Raw genomic sequence first — 19,021 nt, 5'->3', positions numbered from 1 at the left:
CAAAGATATTAATTTGCTGAAGTCTGTGGCTTGTAGGGAGCCAAGCCAAGGTTCAGATGCTGTACTTGGATGCTGGTGCTTGTGTGTCCTATCTCCCAGGGCAGCAGGAGGCTCAGGCATATCTGCCCACAAGCCTGCCATGACGCTCTCCTCATTTGGCAGAACCAAGTTTGACTCCACACTCTTGGATGGTATCTTTGGGGGTCTTCTACCTTGGAGGTTCTTTCCCTCACCTTCAAATGATCCAATTCCCACCCTCCTTTTCTATTTAAATCTTTAGGAACAGACATAACGTTCGATGGATTCAACATCAACACTTGCAGAGAAATGATCAGTCTGTTGGATGTATCCTTTAAATGTTGCATTATTTTTTTACTTTCGTCCTGTTTTTAAAGACTCCTCCACCTTTTCCAGCTAGAAGGAAGGGAAGGGTAAAAAATGAGAAGGGGAACGAGCAGGCATGGAGCATATGTCAGGGATTGTACTTGAAGCCTCAAAGGAAAAATGTATCATATCATGGATGTGCCTCAAAAAGCTTGAGATTATCTCCGTTTCACAGGTGAAGAAACCGAGGTGTGCAGTGTTTAGGTGACTTATTTAAAATCATGTAATCTGGAGGTAGCAAGCATGGGGCATTTGCGTACCTCCTCCCTCCACACTCTGTTCATCTCTTCATCTTCCTCCTCTCCTTCATTTCCACCCATCCCCACCCCCACCCTCTACTGCTCCCTGCTTCCTGAGCTATCCACATCACTATCTGATCTTTGCTTCAGAATGTTAACATGGCTTGTGGACAGCCACTACTGATAGTTTAGAATTATCACACAAGATAAAACCTATTTGTTCTCCCTGATCTAATTTAACCCTCACTTGATATTGAAGTATGATGTGTTAGGCTGTTCTGGCTGCTATAACAGGAGACCATAAACTGGGTGGCTTATAAACAACAGAAATTTATTTCTTACTGTTCTGGAGGCTGCAAAGTCCAAGATCAAGGTGCTGGTAGATTTTGTGGTGGATGAGGGCCGGTTTCCTAGTTCATAGATGGCATATTCTTGCTATAACTTCACATGGCAGAAGGCGTGAGGGAGTTTCCTGGTGTTTGTTTTATAAGGGCACTAATTTCATTTCTGAGGGTTCTACCCTCATGACCTAATTACCTCCCAAAGCCCCATCTCCTAATACCCTCACATGGGGATTGGGTTTCAGCATATGAATTTTGGGGGACAAAAACACTCAGTCTATAGCAAATGGGCAGTAGTTTTCGGGAGGAATGGAGAAGGTTAAGGCATTCTAGGTGGAACGAACCTTCTAGGTGTGAAGGCACAGAGGGTGAGTGGTGTAACATCACTTCCTTAGAGCTTTGCCTACGGTGGGTCCAGGTTGCCATTCGTCACAGTGCTGATGGTGAAGGTGATTTCTTTAAAAATTGAAGCCTTGGAGGGTCCTTCTCCGTTCCTTGGGGCCGCATCCATGACGAGCTCTGTTAATCCATGATGATCTTTACTGTGGGTTCTTTCGTTAACTGCGGGGGAGGAAGGATTTTCCTTTGCGTGGTTGTCATGCAGAGTGGTCCTGGATGACAGAGCGTGTGTGCCCACCTCTGCATGGCTGACCTGCCATGGAGGGCTGGTGCTATCTTTTGGCCTCTGAGCTTCAGGCTGCCACTCCCTGCAAAAGGCTGGGGCTCTTTAGCCCTCGTGTCTTTTCTCCATGCTTAACAATTTAATTTGTGGGCCACAAGGAACTGTTAAGTGTTGATTCACTTTACTGCAAATAGTTCCTTGGTTTCTGAATCACTGTCATCAAACCCTGTCTGTTGACTTCAGTTTAGATTTGAGAGTTGCCTTGTAATCTACCCATTCATTATTCCCAACGGTATTTGTGTCTTTCACGGTTCCAAGAGGAGTGTGACTCTCTGCCACTCTTCAGGAGTTTCTGTTCCACAGTTTAGGTGGTATGGGGCAGTGGTTCTGAATAAGCAGAAATACCCATGGAATCCTTAAAAAAGTAACAGCTCTATTGAGATATCATTTACATACCATACAATGCACTCATTTAAAGTATATCAGTCAATGGCTTTCATGCATTCAGAGTTGTGCAACCATCATCACATAATTTAGAACATTGTCATTACCCTAAAAAGCAACCCTGTACTCATATTACCAGTCGCTCTCCATTTCCCCCAACCCCCACCCCCATCCCTAGGCAACCACTAATCTACTTTCTGTCTCTGTAAATTTGCCTATTGCGGACATTTCATATAATGAAATTATACAATATGTGGTCCTTTGTGATTGGCTTTTTTTACTGAACATGATGTTTCACGTACTATAGCATGTATCAGTACTTTATCACCCATGGGGTGTTAAAAATACAGTTAAAAATACAGGCTTTCACATGTCCTACAAAGTGATAGAAAACAATTATAAAAATTGGCTGAGCACAGTGGCTGATGCCTGTCATCCCGGGACTTTGGGTGGCATTGGCAGGCAGATCACTTAAGGCCAGAAGTTCGAGACCAGCCTGGAACACAGTGAAATCCCGTCTCTACTGAAAATACAAAAATTACTCGGGCGTGGAGGCACATGTCTGTAATCCTAGCTACTCGGGAGGCTGAAGCACGAGAATCGCTTGAGCCTGGGAGGCAGAGGTTGCGGTGAGCGGAGGTTGCACTGCTACACTCCAGCCTGGGTGAGAAAGTGAGACTCTGTCCCAAACAACAACAACAAAGACAACAACAATAACAAACAAACAAAAACCCCGGATTCCTGGAGATCCTGATTCCGTAGGTGTGGTCTCTGCAAGCAATTTTGTCTGGAATTGAAGACCACTGGTGTTCTGGGACAAAGGCTTAGAAACAGACAGGGGTCCAAATTCTGGCTCTACCACTTATTGAGGTGTATAAATTTGAGGAGGTTGCTAAATGCTCTGAACTTCAGTTTCTCCTGGAAAATGGGATAATGATACCTAGCTTGTGTGGCTATTGTTAGGATGAAATGAGATACAAGTCTGTAGAGTACCTAGACCCTAGAGTTAGCTTCCTTTGCACACTACTCTTCTGAGATGTGTTGGTTGAATTATTAGTAAGGATTTGAAGGCTATGATGCATTCAACACTCAGTGCAGATTATAGATCCAATAACACCGACTTTCTTAAAGGATGAGGCTTACAAGACTTTTTGTTTGGCTAGTTAAAGGAGGTGAGAGTGACAGTCTGTTTTAGAATTCTAATGATTTGTTCAGAGATGGGGTCTTGTCATGTTGCCCAGGCTAGAGTGCAGTGGCTATTCACAGGCACGATCTGAGCTCACCGCAGCCTCAAACTCCTAGGCTCAAGCAATCCCCCTGCCTCAGCCTCCCGAGTATCTGGGGCTATTTCAAAATTTTAACATTGGTGCTGTAATGTACATACTGTTTATTGATTAGTTGTGATGGGTGAGAAAATTGCAGAGTCTCTAAGAGACTTAACTTTAGGAGCGTAAGCGCAGTTCAAAACGAAACCCCTGTTGACTAGCACAGTGTTAAAAAAACAAATAGTTGTGGCCCTTTGGGAGGCTGAGGCAGGCAGATCATTTGAGGTCAGGAGTCCAAGACCAGCCTGGCCAACATGGTGAAACCATCTCTACTAAAAAAAAAAAAAAAGAAAAAAAAAAGAAAAAAAATTAGCAGAGTGTGGTGGCGGGCGCCTGTAATCCCTGCTACTCGGGAGGCTGAGGCAGAGAATCACTTGAACACTGGAGGCGGTGGTTGCAGTGAGCTGAGATCACACCACTGTACTCCAGCCTGGGCGACAGAGTGAGACTTCGTCTCAAAAAAAAAAAAAAAATGTGGAGTAAATGTAAATTGGACACAGAAAATCCCTCATAATATCCTCCTGTTTGGTTGTATATTGGCCTATCGGCAGATCCTGTGGCTTAGACTCCCAATCCCATGGTTCCTGGCTCCTGATGTCTTTTCCCATAATATTTTGACATTCCAATAAACTCTAATTAGCTGAATGATCAATCACAGAAATGTAAATCTAGAAGCGAATTTACAAATCATACAGCTCCACCCTGTAAATAAACCAGGATGATTAGGGTATTCATGATTTTGCAGATTGGCCAGCTCATGACTTGCCCTTTTTTCCTAGCTCTGTGCTTGGCCTCAGAGGAGGGTCTTGGTGCGTGTTTGACTTTTAAATCTTTATTTGAACCTGTTACACACTGTCACCCCTACTGCTCTGCTTGCCACAGACATGGAAGGTTCACTAAGGCCTTAAGGCACTCGTGCAAGCTCACAAGAGAAAGAAATCCTTAAGGCATGTAGGATTTGGACTCAATCATGTTGGTCTTTAACGTGCCTAGAGCAATGGAACGGGCACTTTGGGGCCGGTGGAATTCAAGACGCTCTGGCTGAAGATTCAGAAGTATTTGGTAACTCTTCTCTTCCTTCTGGGCATCCTCTCTTCTGTTCTAATCCTCACTTACACTCATTCCTGGTCCATCATAGTCTGACCACATCCTTAATCATGGTCAAAACTATTGAGACCTGGGCACACTGGTCATGAAGGAACAAGACGGCAATGAGAGACTCTCATACCAACCACTGCCCTGAAAGCCCTGCTGTTCAGACAGCAAAGGGGCCAGCATTGGCCAAGCTCTTATCTTTGCTCTGAAACCTTCTTGGGAGGAGTCAATAGGGTCTCTTTTTGAATGTGTCCCTGGCCTTTTGAGGAAGCAGTGTGGTGGAGGGAGATGATTCTGGTAGGGGCTGTGAATGGCTGTTTTCTACTTGGGATTTCTTTCCTGCTTTAGGAGATCTATCGGGAAACTGATTATAACCACTCGGGCACCATTGATGCCCACGAGATGAGGACAGCCCTCAGGAAGGCAGGTGAGGACACATCCTGTAGACAGGGTCTTGGGATCCAGGTGTGCACATTGTAAATATTTATTCTCATGATGATGATTGCTAGTGATCATCATTTGTAGCTATCTTATATGGGATATCAAGGCAACAACAGAGCTTTGTTGAGTACCTTCCCTGTCCAGGAAAGGGAGAATATTGCTGGATTCCATATAGCATAATATTTTAGAATTTTTCCAAGATATCTGCCTGTTACTGGGAAGGTGACAGCAATTACAGAGGATGGGGCTATGAAGGAGACAGAGAGGAACTGACCAGACAGGCAGCTGCCTCACCTTCTCTGCTTTTGCTTGCTGATGTCACCCATGGTTGAGTTGGTGCTGGTGCTAGTGCTGGACATGGAATGAGGCTGAACCTGATGAGGAGTGGCTACAAGGAAAGGGATGGATGGCAGGACACCTTCCGGGATCCCCTGGAGAAGGCAGAGTCAGACCTGGGTTGCAGATTGATACAGAACCACAGAGGGGCCCCTGCGATGTCAGCTCCTTGAGTGTTTATGGGAGACAGTGCTGAGTCCTCCGCTCCACCCGTGACCCAGGCCCCCTCTGCCCTCAGGTTTCACCCTCAATAGCCAGGTGCAGCAGACCATTGCCCTGCGGTATGCGTGCAGCAAGCTTGGCATCAACTTTGACAGCTTCGTGGCTTGTATGATCCGCCTAGAGACCCTCTTCAGTGAGTCACTCTGTCCTCCAGCGCCATCCTACTAATCCCAAGGTGCAAGGTGGGGCAGGGGCAGGACCAAGGGGCAGAAGCAGACATTGCTTTTAGGAGGCCAGGGGCCCAGAAAACGATAGACAGGGTTTCTGTAATGCTGGCACCTTGTGGGTGAGGGGCAACTGGACCTGAAGGGGCTGAGGAAGTCCAGCCTGGCCAGATCCAGGACGGAGGCTGTCTTTTTTTGGAGACTTAGAAAGCTGCCATCCAGACTATCGTGTATCTACAGTGTGCAGTCACTAGGCCAAGATGAATGAGTCCCAGTAATTGTTCTTAGATGGCTTTTAATGTCTATTTATATTTGTTTTTCAATACGGATCATATTGAGAGCATTCCTCCTAGTGAAGGGATGGAGGGGGCCCTCTGGAAGGCAATAGGCATTTTCCTGCCATATTGGGCCTTGAGATTAGATATCTTATTAGAGAGGGATTTTTTCCTTGCACTGAGGTTTGGTAGGTGTTATGTTCTAGTGAGTCAAGGTCAGTTAGCCAGAGACAATGCTAAGGGGCTGGATTACCCACACGCAAGACAACCACCATCTGTTTGACAACACTGCACCTTGATAAAGTAATTGCACGTTTCTGATATAAAGCTTCTGAGGATGGAGATGCCAAAGGGACCATCTCTGCTGGCAACGGGGTTTGTCTGTTTTGGCGGGGGGCATCTGATCCCCCAAAAGCTCATCGTGTGCCCTGGATCTAGCTTTTTGAGGTCCCTGGGGCTAGGTGGGGACTGGAGGGGAAGGGGTTGTAAGGGAAGGGGGAGTTCCCCAGGTGGGGATGGGGTAGACAGAGGCAGCTCTCTGACTGTTCCCAAGTCCAGGAACAGCTTTATCTAATTTCATTCCTTCTCTGGTGTTTTAGAACTATTCAGCCTTCTGAACAAAGACAAGGACGGCATGGTGCAGCTCTCTCTGGCTGAGGTAAGTGTCTTGAGGTTTGATGAATTGCTGGCTGAAATTCTTGGACCATGTAGTTGCCGAGTGGTGCTTATTCCTGTTGACTGTCTTAGGTCCATGTGAATACCGTGCACATTCTGTGGCAGGCACTGGGGGAAGGAAGGCAACTGTTATACAGTTTTCCAAACATTTTTGTTTATTATTATTATTATTGTAACCATAAAGCTACAGCTACATTTCAGGTAATTTCAGAGATGCAAGCCCTTGTTAATTTGGATGGAGCTGTGGGTGGTGGGCACAATATAAAGTATCTGGCTTCTAGGACCAGCTGTCTTAGAGGGACCCATGGAAGGATGTAGGAAACAAAAACGAAATTGCAACAGGTAGAATGAAGATGCAAAATGAATGAGTGTTTTTACTGTGTACAAGCCACATAATGTTTTTGCAGAAAAAATCAGAGTACTTCCCCTGTGGACACTGCATCCCTATATGGCAGAGGCCTTTACTGGCCAGAGGGGACAGCAGGAAGTGTGGAGATATCTCTAGGGTCCAGGCAGGGGAAGACATTGGCCTTTGACTTGCTTCTGAGGCGCTAGAACTAGAGCACCAGGTTATTACTGGCTGTGCCCAGTTGTCTGTGCCCATCCACTTTCTTTTCTTCTCTAAAGTGGGAATGCCATTGACCTCTTTCCTGTAGCCCAGGAAAGGCCTTCCTAGAAATAGACCTGTGGATTCTTACAGATACCTGGACAATAGTATGGAACCTAAAATGGAGTGTGGTTGTGTGGGTGCATTAAATATACATATATATACACACACACACAAATATACATATATAGGAATATATATACACACATATAGAAACAAATACATATATAAGAAAAGATATATACACATATATAGGAATCTATAGAGATATATACACACATTTATTGTGTACATATGTGTGTGTATATATTAGTATACACTATTGTGTGTATATATGTGTGTGTGTATATGAATATACATGCACATACCTATTTTTGGAGCTCCCTTTGGGTCTAGAGCTTTTTCTGAGTCACATTTCTGTAGTGCCCTTGTTCAGGAGTTAGTGACGTAGTGAAGGCCTTCCTTGCTTCCCATGTTTGAGCAAGGCACTTACTGGAGAATGGAGATAAAAAGATCATTGCCATGTGAGGCAGGAGAGCATTGATGGTGAAAGCACCCCAGCCCCTGAGAAGCCAAGAACTCAATCTCATCCTTTTCCTTTGCAGTGGCTGTGCTGCGTCTTGGTCTGACCTGGGGTTTCGGACATCAGTGACACTCCCTGCCCCACTGCTTGCCTCTTGTCACCCCTTCTCTACAATTTTGTGAACATTTGTGCTCCAGTGGCATTCACTGGTTGTTCATAGCTTTCTTGCCCTGGGTCTCTTTCAGCAGCACTGAGCTATGAGCTATGTAAGCCGACCCGGTGGGCCCAGCGGAGGGAAAGCAATCAATTAAAGTTGTGAGCCAGAATGGTTTCCGCCTTTCTCTCGTGATATGCTATCTGGGCTGTATCCTGGGCTTTTTATGCTTTAGGAAAGAAGATGTTCTCGGGAAATGGCACAATACAAAACTGCTGAAAGATACAAAATGTAGGTTAATTTCTCAGAGGAGGCCGGGCGCGGTGGCTCACGCCTGTAATCCCAGCACTTTGGGAGGCCGAGGCGGGCGGATCACAAGGTCAGGAGATCGAGACCACGGTGAAACCCCGTCTCTACTAAAAATACAAAAAATTAGCCGGGCGCGGTTGTGGGCGCCTGTAGTCCCAGCTACTCGGGAGGCTGAGGCAGGAGAATGGCGTGAACCCGGGAGGCGGAGCTTGCAGTGAGCCGAGATCGCGCCACTGCACTCCAGCCTGGGCAACAGAGCGAGACTCTGTCTCAAAAAAAAAAAAAAAAATTTCTCAGAGGAGAGGTCTTCTGTGGACCGAGAGGCATCCGGAGGCCACCTTCAGGAAAGGAGCCCAGAAAGGGAGCAGGGATGGGATGCTGGGAGAACAGGGCTTTCTTCCTTATTTGCAGACACGGGAGGCTGCTGGACTGTACTGAGGAAAATTCTTACCTGGCAAATAGCTAGAGGGGAAAGGCAGTTCAGGTTAGTTTTGCTCACAGCTGAACGCTGGCATCTTTGTTGTTGGTAAGAAAATAGATGGCACAGCCATGGTGTCCTAAGGGAGGAATGGGGACAGGGCTGGTTGTTCTATGCAGACACAAAATACCAAGGAGAACACACACACACACACACACACAGACACACACACACACACACACACACGCCTTGGCCCTGGATCAGTCTGATTGATTATGGATTAATTTTCTCTTTCTGGAAGTAGATGTAGATGAATGTTCCTTATAGGAATACGACTCCTAAGTATGGCAAGCACTAGTTGGCTTCATTGCTGCCTTTGAGTCTCCCAAGACCCAGTCGGGAGGAAGGGGCAGGCCCTTCACTGAAGAGAGGAGGTAAAAGCTCTGGGCCCTCACTGATCAGGGAGGGGCTGTGCCATCACACCACTGCAGGGAGGGCTCTGTTAATGTGATGGGAGAGAAAGAGATATAGTTGTTTTAGCAGCCTGCGGGTCCCAGAAGAAAAGGGGTCCTTCCTCGTCCAGTCAGGGATAAGACAGAGACGCTTCGGCAGCAGGACTCAGCAGGTGTGTGCCCCGCCATGCTCCGGCTGCCTGGAGAGGCCATGCAGCCTGCTCCTGTGCCCAGCTGGTGTGATTCTCATGCTCATCGACATGCCAACCAGGAACAGGTCTTTGTTCTACCCACTATAGAGGACCACAACCAATTCTCCCTAAGTAGAAAGTGCTATGTTATAATCAACTTGCAACAGGTAGTTTTATTTTGAAGCCCTGCAGGGTTAACTACTTGAGGGAATAGTCTGGTAATAAATAAAATACCGTCTCATTACAAAACATCCTCTGCTTTCAGGGTCCTGGGTCTGAGGTAAGGACTGTCCTGGGGACTCCTTACCAATACAGCCCAAGAAGCAGGTTAAAGATCCTAGCACTACACTTTCCCTCTCAAACGCATGAGACTGTGCCTTTTGCTTCCTTCTCCCCAAAGATGAAGGCTGTGGGAGATGATGCTTTTAGTCATGGCCTCGTCCTTGCCCCTAGATGTGGCTGCATCTTGGGAAAGCTCAGTGTCTCCTGGAATCCACAGCTTCCACAGTGCCCGGCACTTCCCCTCCGGGAGCCGGCACCACACTTTATTGCATTAACATGGTGACTTGCTTGTCTTCCCCACTCCAGTTGGATAGTCTGTGGATGCAGAGATGGAGTTTTCCTTGTTCCCTCAAAACCTAGAACAATGCCTGGCGCTTAATGAATGTGAACTCTGTCTTTCCCTTTGCAGAAGAGGAGGCTCTGTAGACTGCAGAGCAGGCGCCTCTCTGTGTTTTCCCAGCAGAGAGGCTGTGTTTGCACTGGTCCCTCACAGATGACACAGCAGCGCCTGACAGCAGAAGCCCCAGTGGGGACTGCCATTGATGTGCAGATTCATCAAAGCTGGGTCTCTGTTGGCAGGGAGGTGCTGGGAGTTGAAAGACTGTGGAGCTCTGGGAGGAGATGTGGCCCCTGCAGGGTGTCCTGCTGAGCCCTTCCCTCCCCAAGCTTCTCCCCACCCTGACAATTCCAGGAGGAGAGAAAGCCGTGGCTGCCTCCCATGTCAGGGGTCTTTGATTTGTTCAGAGAACCCCAGGGAGCTCTGATTCCCCCAGTGGGAGTAGGGGTGGGGTGAAGTCAGCCTGGAGTCACGGGGGTCTTCCTCTGTTGCACTCCCACCCTCCCTAGCCTTCAGAGTCAATTCGTGTCACCTCTTAAAGGCACAGTTTGTTTCCTTATTAGTAAATAGGAAGAAACACAAGCACCGTCAACTCCCAGACTCAACTGAGACCTTCTGGAACACGGAAGCTGACATTTCGGTGAAAGGTGTTTGGGGTGTCTGAAATATTCTAGGTAATTCCACCACAACAAGACCATCTTCAGTGAGCTCCCGTTTCCTGCTGAGAGTTGTGGATTAGCTTTCTCCTCACATCCACCTGCCCAGGCAGGACTTTTTGTAATTATGCACAATCACAGAAGCAGCTTGGAGCAGGGCTGGGAGAGCCAGGCAGACAGCCCATCCGCAGGCAACAGGAGGCTCTTCCTGGCCAAGGTCCTGACAACAGCCGTGTCTCAGCAGCCCGGCTCTGCGGGGTTATGCACAAGGGCCCAGCACAACTGGCAGACAGGGTCCCCGCCTGCCTGGGTGGTCTCTGTCTGCCTCATTGACTGGCTTCTCTCTCATACCAGCTGTTATTCTGAGTCGGGGCAGGCTCAGCCCGCCAGCTTCTCCGATGTCCAGCATCTCTGCAGCTTTGGATGTTCTAATTCCCTCTGAGCCCCAGCCCCTGTCATTGCTTCTAGCTCTGGCTCTGGGATGTGGCAGTTCCACCACACCCTAACCTACCTCTTTTCTGCTCTCCTCTCAGTCTCCCAACCATGTCTTCCATCCATATGTTAACCCTTTCCTTCAATTTACGTATGAGGTTGGCTGACCTTGGGAGTTGACATCATTGATGGTGAATAACCAAGATGCCCACTGACCTCTCCACTTCAGAAAAGATAGCATCAGAAAGAACTCACTTAGAGATGGACCCCTCTGCCACCTTTTCACTTTCTCTCTCTCTTTTTTTTTTGAGACAAGCTCTCGCTTTGTCACCCAGGCTGTAGTGCAGTGGCGTGAGCTCAGGTCACTGCAGTCTCTACCTTCTGGGCTCAAGCGATTCTCCTGCCTCAGCCTCCTGAGTAGCTGGGACTACAGGCATGCACCACCACACCCAGCTAATTTTTGGTATTTTTGGTAGAGATGGGGTTTCACCACGTTACCCAGGCAGGTCTTGACCTCTGGGACTCAAGCAATCCGCCCACCTCAGCCTCCCAAAATGCTGAGATTACAGGTATGAGCTACCACGCCTGGCGTAGGTTGTAAGTGGTGTGACTATAGAGGCCATCTATGTGTTACAATAAGTGCTATGGCCTGAAGGTTTGTGCTAGGTAACCCAGTCCTGAATTCATACATTAAATTCTAACCCCCACTGTGAGGGTGTTTGGAGGTGGGGTCTTCGGGAGGTAATTAGGTCATGAGAGTGGAGTCCTCATGAATGGGATTAGTGCCCTTCTAGAAGGCACAGGAGAGCTTCCTAGTCCCTTCCACCCTTCCAGGACACAGTGAGCAGATGGCCCTCTATGAACCAGGAAGGGGGCCCTCACAGACACCAGATCCGCCAGTGCTTTGATCTTGGACTTCTCAGCCTTCAAAACTATGAGAAACAAATTTCTGTTGTTTATAAGGCACCCAGTTTACAGTATTTTGTTGCAGCAGCCAGAACGGACTAAGACAACAAGGATGAAGAGACGCGTCCTGGATGTCCTCTGCCAGGAATCCGGTCTGATGTGTGGCACTCCATGTCTGAGCTTATTCCATTGGCTTCTGTCTTTGGAAAAGACAACGTTAGTCACTTACTAGTGGCAGTTGCACGGAGAAGGAGGGCTCACTAATGGGGGACAGGGTGATCATTTGGAGTTTGCAAGCTGTGAAGACAGATGTTGGCTCTTCACAATTTTGGAAGGGTTCATCAGTTAAGTGTAGGACCTTATGGGGAATGGAAATAAGGCAGAGGCATGGTTCTGGTCACTGAGTTCCTTAAGGTCTGCTGAAGGCTGCCGATGCATCTCTCACTCCCTCATTATGCTTTGGAGCAGAGCCAGGGGCTGGAGGAATGTGGGGTGATCCTTTCATTAACCACCATCTGTTGACACTTTTCTTTTTCTTTGTGAAAACATTTATATTTATATCTTTATATTTAACATTTTTATTTCTATATAAATCATTTTGTTTATTATGTACTTGTCAAATTATATACAAATTTATATATTTATTTATGTATTTAGATATTATTTATTTATTTGAGACATGGTCTTGCTCTGTTGCCCAGAGCTGGAGTACAGTGATATGATCTTGGCTCACTGCAGCTTAGACCTTCTGGGCTCAAGTGATCCTCCCACCTCAGCCTCCCAAGTAGCTGGGAATGACTACAGGCATGCGCCATCACACCCAACTACTTAAGAAATTGTTTGTAAAGACACAGTCTTGCTGTGTTACCCAGGCTAGTTTCCATCTCTTGGCCTCAAGTGATCCTCCTGCCTTGGCCTCTTAAAGTGCTAGGATTACAGGTGTGAGCCACTGCGTCTGGCCCAGATATTACTTATATTATACAAATCTAATATAAGTAAAAGTAAAAGAACAGTATATTGAAGCCCCATCATTATGAATTAGGACAGAGCGAGACTCCATCTCAAAAAAAAAAGATGTTAATATTTTATCATACCTATTTTGTCATTTTTTGCTGAAGTAAATCACAGATACTATGACATTTTACCCTTCATTATAGATGTCTAGGAAAGGACATTTTATGACACAACCACAGCACCATTCTCCAGCTAAACAAAATTCACAAGAATTCTTTAATCACATCGAATAACGAATCTATATTCAAATTTCCTTGATTGGCTTCAAAATGTACTCTTATAGTTAGTTTATTTGGATGAGGACTCAAAGAAGACCCTTAGCTTGCACCTTTTAATCTAGAGCAATCTAGATTGAGTGATTAACAAATAACTGGACTTTTAAAAAGGGGGCTCTGGCAATATGAATGTGCTTTACATGTTTCTCAGTCTAATTAAATCTCACGCGAAGTTCCCATTCTGCCCAGCTTCCTCCCTCTCCCCAGGGCTACACAGAATGGTTTACAGGGGCAGCAAAATGGGAAAAGGGTGTCTAATTTTCCCTCCGCCGTGGTTGCTGTCGAAGCCTGCCTGTCCTTGGAGGTGCCATCTCCTGCTTCGGCCCCATGGGCTCCAACACTAACTGGGCTGGGAGCCGCTGCCTGGGTGTGGGAACGAGTCTCTGCTGTGGGAATCTTTTTCCTGGACTCTAAGAATCCCCCTTTCCTCTGAATCTTTCCTCCCTGACTACTCCTGACTCCCTCCCAGAGCTTCAGCTTTGAGAGAAGAAAAATCCCAAAGGCATTCTCCTCGGGCTGCTTCTCTTGGTCATGTTGTCCCCTGAGGCCAGAGAGCACACAGCTTGACCACCCGCTGACTTGAACGCAGAGGGAAGGAAGCTTGAGTCCTTCGTGAATTATGCTGCCCATTAAAGAAGCAGCTCACTGGTGGAGAGAGGAGAAGAAGAGAAAGTTTACAGTCCCTGAAAGGGCTCCCCTGGGCTGAAATTTCATTTCATTGATTCATTCACTATTAAAACATTTGATTTCTACCACCTCCCCCCTCTTCAAAAAGATGTCTACAGATTTCCTCAACTGTCATCTTCCTTTCCCTGTGCCTCAGTTTCCTTACTGGTAAAATGAGATAGTAATAGATATATACCTTATAGGATTGTTGTTAGGATTAGTGAGACACTGTACAAAGGCATGCAGAAAGTGCCCATTCCCCAGGATTTACGCCATAAATATCAGTGATTATTATTATTGCTTTTGTAGTTATTGTTAGAAGCAGAGTTCAGGTCTCTTTAGCATCTATGGAGCCTTGTCTGCTGGGCTTCCCTTTGGTCCTGATCAATTTTCAATATAAGACAGAGGACCGCCGGGCGCGGTGGCTCACGCCTGTAATCCCAGCACTTTGGGAGGCCGAGGCGGGCGGATCACAAGGTCAGGAGATCGAGACCACGGTGAAACCCCGTCTCTACTAAAAATACAAAAAATTAGCCGGGCGCGGTTGTGGGCGCCTGTAGTCCCAGCTACTCGGGAGGCTGAGGCAGGAGAATGGCGTGAACCCGGGAGGGGGAGCTTGCAGTGAGCCGAGATCGCGCCACTGCACTCCAGCCTGGGCGACAGAGCGAGACTCCATCTCAAAAAAAAAAAAAAAAAAAAAAAAAAAAAAAAAGACAGAGGACCTTGAGGTTCAGCGATATTCTCAGAGTTGTACTATCAAGTGTTCCTGTTGACCAGTGGGGGCAGGGCTGTGCTAATCCTGGCCTGTCTGAGGCTCTGAAGATGCCAGGCTCAGGGGAAGGGCATTGCCAAAGAGAATCAGCTTCTCGATTTCCACGGAAGGGAATAGCTCTGTTAGTAAAAACAGAGGAAAGCAGATGGAAACTCGCCGGGATTTTAGAAGGTTCTGCGGTTCTGTGTATATTATAAGCCTTCAATTTAGGCATGTTGAATTGAATTCAGTTCAACAAGGAAGGGAGGATTAGGAGATGAGAGGCATGATCTGGTGATGAAATTCAAGCCAAAAATCATCCCGCAGTCAAAATTATCCTGTGTATGCTCTGGAAGGGATTGCTGGGGAGTCTGTTCCAGAACTTCGTGGATACTAATGAGTGGATTTGCACAGTGGATTTACCCAGCAGGCATGGGCTGCTCCTGCTTGGCTCTTCAGCTTCTCCTGGCTACCTGAAATGGGAACCCCCATCACCCCGAGGGGAGCGGACAGTCTCTCAGGTGATTGAGTCACTGTCTTTAATTCTGCTCAGTAATTCTGTCAATAAACATTTCTTAAGCACCAACTACATGTCAGGCTCAGTGTTTGCACGGAGAGTTGCTGAAAAGAGATGCAAAGATGAATAAGACAAGTCCTTGCCCCCAGTAAGCTTGCCATTGAATGGAGAAGACAGGTCCATATACAGGTAGTAGTAATTTGAAAAGGCATAGCGTAAGTGCTATAGGAGACATACAGAAAAATCAAGCCAGCCAAAAGGAGAGAGAGGTTAATGCTGACTCAGGAAACAAAGCAGGCTTCATGCAAGATGGGTAGAAATTTGACAGGTAGAATTTCACTCATTCATCCAGTAAATATTTATTAAGCATCAGCTATAGTCTAGGTACTGTGTGAGGCCCCGGGAAAGGAGAGGGAAAGGTATTCCAGACAGAGGGAACAGCATGAGAGAAGGCAAGAGGATGGGATAAACTGGAGCTTGCATGGGGAAGCCCACAATCTTCTGGAGGAGATTGAGCTTCACCTTGTCTTTGAGGCTGTCACTGCAGCCCCAACAGGACAGCCTGGGCCAGGAAGCAGTCATCTTCCTTGCTTAGTCCTGTCTTCTGTTCCATGATCCTGTCTATGTTACCAATGTGGAAATTTTCCTTTCTATTTCAGAGAAATAATTTCAGGCTACTCCCCAGATAGAAGAAAATCTTTGGACTCTCCAAGATTCAGGTTGCATGGTAACATCTACCCCATCCATTCCCTGGGCTGGAAGGACCCTGAGAGCTCTTTGGGCAGCAAGAGACACCTTCGATGGCTGCTGCCTAGCAGTGGGTCAGAGCACCTTGATATGCAGCCAGCTTGTGGCCTTTGTAGCTATATCCTCACCGCTGAGGGTGAAGAAGGGAGTGCCAACCCTCAGAACCATAGAGGCCAGGTGGCGTCCTTTATGGCGGATGTCCCTGGGTGAGCCCGAGATGCTTCCCTGGAGCTGGAAAGCAATCCAGATGCAAGGCTGATGGAACGCAGTCGGCTCCCACTTCCACCTGCATTCTTGAAACATTTACTACTAATTAATTTCTGAATTACACAACAATACACTTCCTAATTACACAGGGGAAGCACCAGCAGCTATAACAGGGTTGTTATCTATTGCACAAGTGATTCTATTAGATGCTCTATCAGAAAGGAGAGGAGGGAGGAAGGGAGGGGAAAGGAAGAGAGGGAAGGAGAGAGAGAGGGAGAGAGAGGGAGATGAACAGATTGAGACTGAGAAGAAAAGCCTGGCTGATAATGCTTTCTAGTCTCCGGAGGGAGGCTGGCTGTCTTGGGACCTCAGCATCCCTTCCAAGAGATGTGCAGCCATCTCTGGGCTTAGAGAGAAAAGGCTTCCTCAAAAACTCTGACAACTGTGCAAATATCAACACAGAAATATAAATAATAACATGCAGACTTCATGAAACATAATTACGGCCCAACATTATGAGGAAAGAGACTCACTGGAGACTAGCCATATTTCTTTTTATCTGAAGGTTTGGTTTTGCATGGGGGTGATTAAAGCAAAGACTCTGGTTTCTTTCTGTCTCTCTCTTTTTTCTTTTTTTTTTTTTTTTTTGGTTTTTACTGCCATATGGATTTTTTAAATATTTATGTCAGGTTGGACTGTTCATTAAAATGAGTGGCTTTCATATCCTGTTGAAATATCTGGGTTGTCAAATGTTTATTAGGCTCATTGAATGTTACTGAGCAGCTACTATGAGTGGGGCAAGGGTGAAGTATGCAGGGCAGTAGGGCTACAGATATGAATAACATATGGCCCTGCCTTTGGGTGCATCACCAGTCTGAAGAGATGGAGAGGTGTAAAAACAAGCAGCTTCAAAATGAGATGATAGGAGCAATGGTGGGGACAGGTGTAGGGAGTGGTGAAGGTACAGGGAAGCACGAGCTTCATGTTGGGGTTCAGAAGAGGGTCTGTGGAACAGAGGAGAGTGTGAAACAGGAGTTGCCTCCAATGGAAGCTGGATTGGGAGGGCCAGGGAGCCCTTGCCCATCCTCTGTGCCTGCATTACAGGTATGAGGCCAGGCAGGAAGGCTGTAGGCGCAGGTGGTTATCCTGAATGGTGGCTTGTATCTGCCATGTCCATCCATTGGGAGACTAAAACTGCACCAGTTATTTGGACAGAAAGAATTTAATGCAACAAATTGTCAAGAAAGTATAACATTGTAACTAGTAACTGAATGGATAAAAAGAGTACTTCAGGCTGGGCACAATGGCACATACTTATAATTCCAGCACTTTGGGAAGCCAAGACAAGCAGATCACTTGAGGCCAGGAGCTCGAGACCAGCCTGGCCAACATGGCGAACCCCATCTCTTCTAAAAATACAAAAATTAGACGTGGTGGCATGCGCCTGTCTCAGGAAGCTGAGGCAGGAGGATCACTTGAACCCAGGAGGCAGAGGTTGTAGTGAGTCAAGGTCGCACCACTACACTCCAGCCTGGGCGACAGAGCAAGACTCCGTCTCAAAAAAGAAAAAAAAAAAAAGCACTTCAGGGTGTCACGGAGTTAACAACTGTAGGAGGAAGCCACTGCCTGTGGGGCTGAGTGAACAAAGGGATGAAATTGGAATTATTAAAACTTTAAAAAGAGACCCTGTCGAGCTGAAACTCAGACCTCTGATGAATTGGTGTCTTGGGGAGGACCAAGCTATGCCACGAGGAGAAGGCTGATTCCACAAATACAGGAGAAACTGCAAAGTGGATTCAACTGCTGCTTGCGCCCTCTATTGGCAGAACCTGGCATGGAACGAGGGGCAACTCATCACAGCTGCCATAGAAGGTGGCATCATCCCGTAGGCTTCAGTCAGTCATTCTACATAGATGTTTGAGCACCCACAAGGTGTCAGGGACTTTTCTAGTCCTCGGGACACACCGGTGAACAAAAAAGACAAATATCCTTGTATTTACGGACTAACATCCTAGTTTAGGGAAACAGAAAGTAATCAAATACCATGAGTAAATTATGTAGTATCGACAGCATCTTATAAGAAGAGAAATAAAGCAGAGGGTGGGGAGAGGATAAGGAGAGGAAGTGTGTGTGTAGAGAAGGGGTAAGGGTTCATTTGTAAATTGAAAGGTCTGAAAAGGTCTCTCTGAGAATATGGCCTTAGAGTAAAGACCTGAAAAACGTAGAGGAATATGCTGGGTGGATATTCAGGAGGAGAGCAGGTAAGGAGAGGAAGCACAGGAACACAGACATGAGAAGTTTAGAAACAGCTGGGAGAGAGATGGAGGGAGAGAGCAGGAGCTGGGTTATGTCAGGCCTTTAGGTCATTTGAACAACTTTGGATTTTACTCTAGTGAGATGGGAGGTTGCTGTGGTTTGAATGATGGTGTACCATCTAAAATTCATGTTGGAACTTACTCCCCATTTTGATAGTATTAAGAGATGGGGCCTTTTTGGAAAGTGATTAAGTGATGAGGGCTCTGCCTGCATGAATGGATTAGTGCCTATAAAATGATAGGAGGGAACTAACTCACGTGTCCTTTCTACCCTTCTGCTATGTGAGGACATAGCAAGAGGGCCCTGACAAGACAACAAACCTGCCCAGGGCCTTGATCTTGGATTTCCCAGCCTCCAGAACGATGATAAGTAAATTTCCATTATATATAAAATACCATCTCAGGTATTTTGTTATAGCAGAACAAACAGACTAAGACAAAAGTCAGTCAGAGTTTGAACTAAAGAGTGACAAGGCCCTGCCTGCATTTTATTAGGACCTTTCTGGCTGTTGAGTGGAGAGGTGATTTTTAGGAGCAGCAGTGAAACTGCCAGGAGGCTGTGGCCACGCACAGGTGAGAGGGGACAGAGGCATGGGCCAGTCTGGCTGCAGCAGACATTGTGAGGAAGAATTGGATTCTGGACACATTTGCAAAGAGAGTTTATAAGCTTTGTGGTTCTGTTAAATATGCAGTAGAAAC

General features: G+C 46.7%; 1 protein-coding gene across 1 annotated transcript in view; it reads left to right on the top strand.

Annotated features, from left to right (window-relative positions):
• The window catches only part of CAPN8 (calpain 8), a 74,722-nt gene extending 66,703 nt beyond the window's left edge, over positions 1–8,019 (top strand). The window contains exons 16-21 of the mRNA XM_045397663.3: positions 281–345; positions 4,349–4,417; positions 4,799–4,877; positions 5,466–5,582; positions 6,488–6,546; positions 7,776–8,019. Coding sequence (XP_045253598.2) covers positions 281–345; positions 4,349–4,417; positions 4,799–4,877; positions 5,466–5,582; positions 6,488–6,546; positions 7,776–7,799 — 413 coding nt within the window. The 3' untranslated portion in view covers positions 7,800–8,019. The remainder of the gene's footprint in view (positions 1–280; positions 346–4,348; positions 4,418–4,798; positions 4,878–5,465; positions 5,583–6,487; positions 6,547–7,775) is intronic.
• Positions 8,020–19,021: the final 11,002 nt, after the last annotated feature.

This window comes from Macaca fascicularis, chromosome 1 (assembly GCF_037993035.2).
Source record: "Macaca fascicularis isolate 582-1 chromosome 1, T2T-MFA8v1.1".
Taxonomy (NCBI): Eukaryota; Metazoa; Chordata; class Mammalia; order Primates; family Cercopithecidae; genus Macaca; species Macaca fascicularis.
Note: the sequence above shows the minus strand (reverse complement) of the source record. Positions and strands in the feature narration are given on the sequence as shown.